The 12,374-nt window shown below is 40.3% G+C and overlaps 1 protein-coding gene across 1 annotated transcript in view; it reads right to left on the bottom strand.

Annotated features, from left to right (window-relative positions):
* The window catches only part of PTH2R (parathyroid hormone 2 receptor), a 544,685-nt gene that overhangs the window by 289,060 nt on the left and 243,251 nt on the right, over nucleotides 1–12,374 (bottom strand). The window contains exon 6 of the mRNA XM_063429445.1: nucleotides 11,796–11,982. Coding sequence (XP_063285515.1) covers nucleotides 11,796–11,982 — 187 coding nt within the window. The remainder of the gene's footprint in view (nucleotides 1–11,795; nucleotides 11,983–12,374) is intronic.

A 12,374-nucleotide genomic window follows, 5' to 3' on the forward strand; every position in this document is an offset into this window, starting at 1 on the left:
TGCACACAGACAGTCAGACACGCAGACAGACAGACACACACACACACACACACAGCCATACACATACACAGCCATACACACAGGCAGTCATACACACAGACAGTCATGCACTTATACACACAGACAGCCAGACACATACACAGTCATACACATACACAGCCATACATACAGACAGTCATACACCTATACACACAGAGAGCCATACACACATACACACATACATACATTCACTTATACACACAGACAGCCATACACACACAGCCATACATCTATACACACAGACAGCCATACACATACACATCCATACACACAGACAGCAATACACACACAGCCATACACAGCAGCCATACACATACACAGCCATACACCTATAAACACAGACAGCCATACACACAGCGCAATACACACACAGCCATACACACACAGCCATACACCTATACATATACCTATACACACCTATACATACACACAGCCATACACCTATACACCTATACATATACCTATACACACCTATACATACACACAGCCATACTCACACAGCCATACACCTATGCACACAGACAGCCATACATACATACAGACACACACATTTACTGACAGACACACAGGCTCCCTCTCAGACACACACAGACACACACAGACTCGCTGACAGATACACAAACACAGACAGACATACATACACACAGACAGCCAAACACACACACACACACACACACACAGGCAGTCACGCACACAGATAGTCATGCACTTATACACACAGACAGCCAGACACATACATAGGCATACACATACATAGCTATACATACAGACAGCCATACACCTATACACACAGACAGCCATAAATACACACAGCCATACACACAGACTGCCATAAACATACAGACAGCCATAAATACACACAGCCATACATACAGAGTGCCATAAACATACAGACAGCCATACACACAGACAGCCATGCACACACACACAGCCATGCGTTTATACAGACAGCCATACACACACATCCATACACATACACAGCCATACACCTATACACACAGACAGCCATACACATGCATAGCCTTACATCTATAGACACAGACAGCCATATACATACACATCAATACACATAGACAGCCATACACACACAGTCATACACAGACAGCCATACACAGCCATACACCTATACACACAGACAGCCATACACACAGCCATACACACACAGCCATACACATACACAGCCATACACCTATACACACAGGCAGCCATATACACAGCGCAATACACATACAGCCATACACCTATACACAGAGACAGGCATACACACACAGCCATATACCTATACACACAGAAAGCCATACATACAGACAGCCATACACCTATACAGACAGCCATACACACAGCCATAAACACACAGCCATACACATACACAGCCATACACCTATACACACAGGCAGCCATACACACAGCGCAATACACATACAGCCATACACCTATACACACAGACAGGCATACACACACAGCCATATACCTATACACACAGAAGGCCATACATACAGACAGCCATACACCTATACAGACAGCCATACACACTTACACAGACACACACACAGCCATACACACAGACTGGGTTGGTTTCTTACTTGGGGTCTAGTGAGGCTGCTCGGCAGCCAGGCAGGCAGGCAGAGGGGCAGACAGTCAGTGAGAGAGAGCTGAGTGTAAGCTCTCCTTACTCAGCTCCCTCTCGCACCGCAATGACGCCTGGAGCCAGAGTGACTGCGGGGAGCTGAGCAGGGAGAGCTTACACTCAGCGCTCCCTCGTCGCGGCCCACAGGCCGCATAAATATTAGTTGCGTGCCGCGAGTTTGACATGGCTGCTGAAGAGGAAGACATGTCTATGCTATAAACAAATTACACTAATGTAACGGAGCTCCCTGTACCCCTGGCTGGGTACCTCCGCCAAGGACAGCTTCCTAGCTGGAACAAGGGACAAACCACAGCATTTCTACCTACAGTCATCGTGGCTTGACTGGGTCCCTGAAACCGCTCCTTCCTAGAGCCAAATGGGGAATTAGCCCTAGTCCTTACAAGGACTTTCCCTATTGAATCCCCTGCAAGGTGGAACAGCAGACACAGGAGTAAATCTTCTCCCTCCAATAGCAGGACGACACACAGTTTTGGAGTGTAAGCTGGAAACATCCCCTGATAGCCCCGATCTGGTTGAAAAACATATCCAAAAAGCACCCAGATAGGTTCAGGGGTTCACATTTTCTTAGAAGTCATAGTTTTGACCGACCGCAAGCATGGCCCCATTCCCAAAACAGTTCCAGGAAAATCAGTGCTAACAGTCGGTCAAGTTTGGTAGTCTTTTACAGGTTTCCCTACAGGGTCCATAGTCTGTGGGCAGGAGGCTGGAAAGCAGGCTCCTCCAGGAGCTCGTGGCAAACTCAGGTGAAAAGGGGAGTTTCTTGTTTAATATTTGTTTCATAACTTCTAAAAATTTATTAAACTCCTAGACATATTTTAACAAACAGGTCTGTGGCAAACCTAGCCACCTAAGACTATTTTTTCTTTATAGGTCTTGCCCTGGAGAGACTGTTTTATATATGGTGTTTGATGTGTTCACTTAAAATGTAATAGAGGGAATTCGTATGCTAGTGGCACAAAAGCCGCTAGCATTCATATGGTAGTTTCACGAACAGTGATTTTCAACACTGTTCGTGAAACGAACAAAGTATAGAATGGGAGCCCACACACAGGGGGTCGTGTGGCTCCCATTAACTGATTGCAACATTGTATCGATCGGCTGCTAATTGATTCCCAGGGTGGCCGTCAGTCGGATACCGACCACACAGCGGCGGCCATCTTGAATTCACTTTTAGCCCAGCGGTGTTTGGTCGTCGAGTGCCTGGAACTAAAATCGGCTACTCGACGGCACGAACACCGCTGGACTTCTAGGCCGTTCGGGAGTGCCAGTCTTTCGGTACTTTTTCCCCACTTATGCATTCGTGACGTTTATGAAGAGTTGATGTTTGGCACCAATATTATACCACTTACAGATTTGTATGTGAAAAACCGGTTCTGCTGTACGGAGGGATAATCCACTTAGTAGGATATTATTGTGAGAGTATCCCTCTCGTACAGCAGTGCATGGTGGGAGAAATGTCCTGTATGTTCAGTCCCCCAGTAGTCCCCTACTGTATAACCCATGTAAAGTAATTAAGGAAACCCCTTGCATGGGGAATTGCATAAATACTGAAGCTTGTGAATAAAAATCTCAGTTGACTCCCAGAACTGTGTTTCGTCCGGTTACTGGGGGATTTGGGATATTGCCTTCTTTCAGTCCTTTCTTTGGATTATTTTCGTCTAACAGCGGAGATAATGGGATTTAATATTGCAGCTCCGCTACAAGGTCTAATTAATGAATCTATTTTGAGTTAGTTTTCTTTAGTTGCACTTGTGATGAAATTATTAAATGTAAAACTGGCAAAATCTTTTTTATTTCTTTTCATTTTCTTTTATACTTTATTCATATTAAATTACAGTTATGTATATGGGATCAAACAAAAAGCTCTAATTCTAATGTAAAGTTCTAATTTAAAAAAATGTAATATGTATATGTCTATCTAAACAGAAAAGGGACATCATGGCACAATGAACACATGGAAAAAGTGCCAAAAAGTCCATGGCCATAAATGCATTGCATCTCATATTCTCTGTTTTTGCTGCAATACATCTCAAAGGAACCTTGATCTTTAAGGAAATTTGAATAGTTCATTCCATTTGAACAGTAAGGGAGGGGAGAGAAACAGGCTTTCAGCATAACATTGGCCTTTAACCCTTTAAGTCCGCCGGGCGTATATTTACGTCCTTTTAAAAGCGGCTCTAAACGCCGCAGGACGTAAATATACGCCCGCCGTTTTTTTTAAACTTATCCGGTCGCCGGTGGTCCCACGCCGGCGATCGCGGTTGCCGGTGATCGCCGGCGATCCCAGGGAGCCCCCCCGCGGCAGATCTTCCTCCTCCGGTCCCTCCCGGTCATGTGAGAGTGAGGTCCTTGCGAGGACCTCACAATCACATGGCCGGTATAGCTGGCTGCAGCAATGCCAGCAGGGGGACTAACTGTAATGACAGTTGGTCCCCCTGCTGGCTGAAAATCAAATTAAATAATGTTAAAAGTGTAAAAAAAAAAATATATATATATATATATATACTTAGATCATATATATATATTATATATATATGATCTAAGTATATATATACACATATACACACACACACATACACCGTCTAGGTGTATTTTAATATTAATATATATATAATTATATATATATATTAATATCAAATTACACGTAGACTGATACTGATTAAATATATATATAATTATTGTTATATATATATTTATAAATAATATTAAAAAAAATATGTAAATACGTAAAAAAATTAAATAAAAAAAATTAAAAATAAAATATTAAAAAAATATATAGATGTGTTTTATTTCGTTCTAACTGTATTGTGATATTAATATATATATTTATATCAAAATACACGTAGAACGAAATAATATATATATATATCTATATACATAAATATATACGTATATATCACTATATATATACCTATATATAAATAAAAATATAAAAAATATATATATATATATGTATATATATACGTATATATACACATATGTATATATATACATATATTAATTCTACACATATATTTATGTAATAATTTTACATAATTAGGTATCCTAATTAATTACAATTAGCGGGACCTGCCTGACAACCCATACCGAAAGTATAAGGAATTTAATTTGCTAGCACTATATTTAACCCTATAACTTTCTAAGACACCAAAAAACCTGTACATGGGGGGTACTGTTTTACTCGGGGGACTTCGCTGAACACAAATATTAGTGTTTCAAAACAGTAAAATGTATTACAATGATGATATCGCCAGTAAAAGTGAAGTTTTTTGCATTTTTCACGCACAAACAGCACTTACACGGACGATATTACTGCTGCAATACTTTTTACTGTTTTGAAACACAAATATTTATGTTCAGCGAAGTCTCCCGAGTACAACAGTACCCCTCATGTACAGGTTTTATGGTGTTTTCAAAAATTACAGCGTCAAATATAAGGCTTGTGTTTCATTTTTTTCACATTAAAATTCGCCAGATTGCTTACGTTGCCTTTATGACCCTATGGTAGCCCAAGAATGAAAATTACCCCTATGATGGCAGACTATTTGCAATAGTAGACAACCCAAGGTATTGCAAATGGGGTATGTCCAGTCTTTTTTAGTAGCCACTTAGTCAAACACTGGCCAAAATTGGCGTTTTTTGCATTTTTCACACACAAACAAATACTAACGCTAACTTTGGCCAGTGTTTGTGACCAAATGGCTACTAAAAAAGACTGGACATACCCCATTTGCAATACCTTGGGTCATCTACTATTGCAAATGGTATGCCATTATGGGTGTAAATTTATTTCCTGGGCTACTATACAGTCTCAAAGGCAACGTAACCAATCTGGCGAATTTCAATTTCAAATGTAACACGCTATATTTGACCCTGTAACTTCCCAAAACACCATAAAACCTGTACATAGGGGTACTGTTTTACACGTGAGACTTTGCTGAATACAAATATGTGTATTTTATTGCAGTAAAAGCAAACAGTATTATGACATTGACAGTTAAAATGTCATGTAGAACTAAAAAAATAAAAAAAATCTTATTTTCTCCCATGTTTTTCATATTAAATTATGTTTCATAGCTAAATATTTGATATTAAATGAAAGCCCTGTTTCCCCTGAATAAAATTATATATAATAAGGGGGGGTGCATTTAATATGAAAGAGGTGAATTACGGTTTGACAGACATATAGCGCAAATGCCAGGTTTTGTTTACATTTTGTTTCGTTCACAACTTGTACATTTGGCTGCGGTGTTAAGGGGTTAAGAGATGGATAAAAATAGTTATATCACTTTTTAAATAATTTTATTTTAGAAATATGTGATTTTAAAATAAACATATATATAGAAGGCATATGCCTGAAGTTGTGGGAGGGATTTTAAGCCTATTTAAACCCAGCAAACCCCTCACTTACCTGTCTTCGACGATTTCGGAAATTACTCTTCCGGGTAGCGCAGACCTCTGACGTCATTTCCGCCTCGACACGAGTACACGTTCATTAGCGTTCAGCAATTTCCAATCGTGAGTACTTTCAACAAACGCAGTTCGGATTTCGCATAGCAGTTTACTTCCACGCTTCGGGGAAAGTGTTTTAGAAAGTCCCTCTCATGAGTTTAACCAAAAGTCGTATACGTAAGTATGTCCGGGGGCGTATCTATGTTACAGCTGTAACCTGGTGCATACTACTACGGTGGGAAATTGGTGCCATTTATTGTATCTTACCCATTTACATTCCTGTTACATCACACGTTTATGGCTTCAGATAAAGTTAGGTATCACCGAGACTTTGTTCTCCCCTTCATAGCTGGCAACGCATACAAACCCACGCGGCACCCTCAAGGTAAAAAGACGTTTACATTGTTTTCGGACCCTCTGTGTCTTCCGCGGCAAGCCTTTTTTAGCCTATCAGTACTCATTTTTTATTTTTTTTTTTATTTGTGGAATCAATTGAATATTTCATGCATTACTATGAAGCCCGCAGGCCCGCGTGTTCCGAAAGACAGAGGTTGTTTTACTGCTCTGCTGCTTAGTGGGCAAGGATCATGGGGACATGTGGCTAACACTGCTGTATATGTAGCCCTATGATGGTTAAATAACTCCTATCATGCTTTGCCTAACTGTTGGCTAACTTTGCTCGTGCTGATGATTTTGTGCACAGACGCTGTCTGTTAGCCCAACGCAACCAGACTTTGCTCTGTTCTCTGGCTCTTGGTTTGGTTTTACTGCATTTTGCTGTTTCCGTTCTCATAGGCCATGTTCGCATTGTGCTATTGACCTCTGTGGTAAAGCAACTGTTTAGAGCAGTAAACGTTTTCCGATGGGAAGAACATACCGTATTTTTATTTATTTTTGTTTCAAATTCAGTTTTCCCTGCTGTTCTTGCGCACAGTGTTGTAACAGTGTGAACTCTGAGCGTGGCTGTCATCTCATTCACACCGGAATGACTGCATCCAAACAAAATGACTCACTGATCCAGCACTGCTACACTTTGCTATAACAATGTGGCTTTTTGTTCTCTTCCGTAATAAAACAATGTGTCACGCAGACCATGGAAATCAACACTGTTTGATTTAAATTCTACTCATTTGCTCACATCTTATGTCCTGAAGGGCGTTTCTTTTGTTCCACATGGTTATACTTTACAATTTTATTTTTCCCTTTTCATGATGGCAGTGGAATTCGTCAAGTATACGGTTGTTGTGTTTCTTATAGCTACATAACTATTTTGGGTTAGTCAGTCTATTTCGTTTTTTTTTTTTTTATTGTCAGACATGAGGAATTGATGGTCCTCGTCATACGTTGCTACAATTACGTAGTGTTCCCGTTTCAGTCTGGTTAGTAGATTCCTTTCTAAAAAGGACGTGAGTATAGATATTTCAGGCTAGGTCTCATTCATTGCCGCGGTTCAAGTATCGGATTTTATGCATTACTTGATAGGTACAACTAGCACTCGTACATGGTTATTTGTCAAGTACACTTTTATTAGTTCTTAAACCTTAATTAACCAGTTAATGTTCAGTCTATTTCATTGTATGCTGTTTGCGATGTTTCCGTCCAAAAAAAAAAAAAAAAAAAAAAAAAAAAAAAAAAAAAAAAAAAAAAAAAACTGCTTGTATATAGGTATATTGCATAATAAATACAAATGGCTGCTTGGCCGAGGATTTCACTCAATACGTGTATCCATTCCTTTCTCTCTCTCTCTCTCTCTCTCTCTCTCTCTCTCTCTCTCTCTCTCTCGTTATAACAATGTTTCGCTTCATCCGAAAGTACTGCGTTTTTATATTAGTTGTGCGTTTCCTCTCCCTAAGCTGTATCACAGAAACATCAGGTCATTACTATTCGTAAAAAAAAAAAAAAAAAAAAAAAAAAAAAAAAAAAAAAAACTCGTTTTACATTACAATCCAGGGCCACGATATGGCACCACGGGCCCCGAGGGCCATGCATACGATTCATACTCACATTCTAGTTCATACGTCCCGACCATCTGGACCCCGACATGCTCACAGGGCGCTCCAGTTTCGGTCAAGCTGTATGATCCTAACTCATTACCACCCACGTTTCGTTCCGTGGCAGGTCCTCTTTCACTAACTGACCTTGCCTCTTAGTTAGCAACGGCTGGCTGTCAGGTCCCTAGGTGTCCTCTAGTTATTATTCCCCCTGGCTTCTTTGCCTTAGGTTAGTGGTCCCGCGAGGCCAACACCCATCCTCATACTTGGAGGTACCACGCCCCTCGGGCCAAATCATAGCTAGCCGCCTCGCATTGTGGCATAGACAGGGCCTCATCTGTCACTCCCATTCTATCTTATGTTTAACTGTCACCGAGAGGCCGTCACCCCGCCACAACGTTCAGTGGCCACGCTACCCCCTCGCGCCAACGCATAGATAGAGCCTCTCAAGCCGCTTGGCAAATAGCAGGGCCTCACCTGTCACCAACCTAGAGTAATCGTTTCGCCGCTTTGCGGCACTAGCTAGTCAGCCAGCACGCACACACACACACTCACTCTCGCACTCCTAGTAAGCTGGGGGAGGGGCAGCATACTACAGACCCGTCACGCATAATCTCTATGTTTTAGTTCCAATAACCAAATCAGGTATCCTAGAGCTTTTATTTCCCGCTTTAGTTTCGTTTGTGAGTTAAATGCTCTTACAGTTATACAAACGGTATGGCAGACCTATCATACAAGGCTAACCCTAAGCTTTCAATACGTCGTCACTTACGGGCTAAGGGTCTGCTTGGTACTTGGATATAGCAGTACAAGATGCCCAAATATGTATGTATATCTATATTACCCCAACTTGTCACTCGCTGGTGATCCTATCATACCACATGCACTACGTACCCAGGTCAAGCTAGTAGTAGCCGAGGCCTGCGGTTCCTCCCTCAATTTGTTTCAGGCATTTTGTCTTACACATATTCAGTTTAATAGGTACGTTTGGGCTCACGTTACCTTTACGTTTCGTGTTGTACTGGTTAGGCCTTGTATTGGACCATCGTCAGGTCCGCGAGACACTTACGTACATACCGTGACTGCTTCTGGATTCATGCATTACAGATATACTATTTATTACATTGCAACCCATTAGGGGGACGTTTAGTACGTGGAGTTCTAATTAACCATATGTTGACTCATACTATCACTTATTATCACGTCGACGTCAGTCATACAAGCAATGCAGGATAAGCATTAGCAATCTCATGATTCCGTGTAAACAGAGTTCCCACTGGTTTCATGTCAAACATCGTGGCATCACTCTGCCTTCATTACGACCGTGCGAATTCCATTCAAAGCCTTACACAACTAATAGGGACTTGTCTACAGGCTTGACATTCTCGGGGTCCTCCATGCGCATTCAATTCGTTCATCATGCATTTAACGTTGCACTCGTTTCACTTTGTTTAGGTTCAAGAAGTCCATCAGGACTTACTTTCGGTCATGCTACATGTTCGGTTTAAGAAGTAACACCATTAGTATCATATAAAACAAACGTTTACGATCCCGAGCCTACCAAGTCATTATTATAGGGTACTTACTATTCCATCACATATCATCTTTAGAGTCGAACTCCGATCAAAGCTCCTTTTCAGGTTCCTCTCTTGGGCCCACATTTCCCTACGGTGACTCACGGCTTTGCATTCTATTATTCGGTCCGCATCACAACAATTTCATTCAGTGCCTGTTAGTCCTTTTTCGCTGTGGTTCATGGCAGTTAGTCACAAGTATAGGGTTATCGCTCATCCACAAGAGGTTTCACCCCGCTGCGCGTAGTTAGTACAAGTCCACATGGCCCAATTCATAGGTAGGGCCTCTCTCAAACACAGAGCTAATGGCACGGCCTCAACTCTCATGAGAGTCCTTATCTTCGCCTCTTAGTTCCCGTTGGCTAACAGCTCTACCACACGAGATATTCAATGGGCATATGAGTTTGCATAATTAATACATATTACGTTTCCTCCCTCCTTACAGCGTACTACAAGAAATTGCTCCAGGTAACGTACTATCTTTATTTAACACTAACCCTGTCATCTCAAGTCTCCTGCAGTACCTTAGCCACTTCTGGAATCCTGAAGTCGGACCTTGCTTAAACGTAACAGTTAAGCTAAAAGAACACGCAGTCCAGAAATCCTCTACAGGTCAATAAAGGTTTAAATCATGCCTTAAGTATGAGGTTTCCGCAGGTAAGATTTGTCTACTAATACTATGCAAACGTACTCTGCAGCTTACGACACGTGTAAGTATTGTATATGATTCATAATATGTGCGTTCCTATGTAAATGGTTGCTAGTACAATTTTTGCCACATCTCTCAAACTATTCATGCTATACATTCGCTTCTTGTTAAGTAGTCTTGGCCTCAATCCAATTTCCTTCTCGGGACATTCATTCCGCATTGGGGCCGCCACTGTAGCCTCAAGTTGTCACGTCCAGACTCATGTTATGGAGAGGATGGGATGCTGGAAATCCTGGGCATGCAACCGGTACATTCCAAATCCAGAGAAGGAAATCAGGCTAGCTTTCTATAATATGTCTAAATAATGTTGTTATGATAAATAAATGCTACATACTTTTTGGCCCTCTTTTGCAGGCCTAACCTCGCGTCGGTTTCGGCACACCTCAACCGACTCTTATTTATATAAACTACACACACTTTAATGTGCGCCCCTTCCATAATCCCGTACACAAATAGAAGGCATATGCCTGAAGTTGTGGGAGGGATTTTAAGCCTATTTAAACCCAGCAAACCCCTCACTTACCTGTCTTCGACGATTTCGGAAATTCCCTCCCACCACACCCTCTTTATATATCATTATATCTGGGTGGGCCCTCTTTTGCAGGCCTAACCTCGCGTCGGTTTCGGCACACCTCAACCGACTCTTATTTATATAAACTACACACACTTTAATGTGCGCCCCTTCCATAATCCCGTACACAAATATATATATATATATGTTATTTTTTTTTTTTACTTTTCTACTACATTAAAATATATCAATAATAAAAAAAAAATTGTATATTAAATAAAAGTAAATGTAATGTGAATTCCAAATCTGAATACAGATTGAAATTATTATGTTTAGTGTTTATCCTCCAGTATTGTACAACAAACATACCAGTGGGTTGAAAAAGTAAGACTGGATTGAGTATTTAGTTGTATCCACCAAACAGAGGCCGTAACTTTATAATCAATCACAGCTCAGGGTTTGTGGAATTGATTACCTTCAGACCCTGAGTAAAATATTTTAAGAAAAGCAACACTGTGTACTACCTAAAGCATTTTCTCCCCCAAATATTTGTATAAGTGGTGAATTTATGAATCAAACGTAAAAAAATAAGTAAATTTACATCTATAAATCTGTACTCACAATTTCTCTTTTGTTATATGTTTATGTTCTAGCTCTACTAAATTGCATATTCTAGTTAAATGTGTTGGGTAGTGAAATGGTTAAACTGATACTTTTGTATGCTGATACATTGTATTCTATTACAATTTATAATGTCCTCTGTGACTAAATTATGCATTTGTATTTATACTCAAAATACACAGTCTCCATGCATTTAATATAAAAACACAGAAAACATGAATTAAATAGTAGTATAATTAAATTAACTCACGTATTGAGATTTGTCCAGGACTGGAGCAACCATTATACTTCTAAGGTCACCCATAAGCATTGCATCTAATTCCTTTGCTCCTATATGCTTGTGAACTACTTTATCCTTAATGAAGATGCTTGCAGCTCTCAGCATGAATGAAACAAACAGATGCATATGAATATAGTTTCTTGTACAGTGCAGTCTCCTGAAGGAAAAAAAAAATAGATTAACCATTAAACATTATGCATTAAAACATTCACAAAGAATGAATTGCAAATGAATTATGCTGCCTCAAAAAAATTATTGCCACATTTGAAAATCACTCTAGATGCATTTTTCAACATTCCAGATGTATTACTTAAAAGGAACACTCTAAGCACTATAACCATTTTAGAACAGTTTAACTTCTTACTTGGGGTCCACCGTTACAGCTATCAACAGAGCTGGCAGTGCAGAGCTTAATCATTGTCTGTTGGCTGATACTAAGAATACTCAGTCTATTAATTAGCCCTACACTGCAGTTTTTAGCTTAGTGGATCAAATGGAAAAATCTAATGTGCTGTAGTGGTTTTGATGCATAACCAGTCCTTATGGCCC

This window comes from Pelobates fuscus, chromosome 8, assembly GCF_036172605.1.
Source record: "Pelobates fuscus isolate aPelFus1 chromosome 8, aPelFus1.pri, whole genome shotgun sequence".
NCBI lineage: Eukaryota > Metazoa > Chordata > Amphibia > Anura > Pelobatidae > Pelobates > Pelobates fuscus.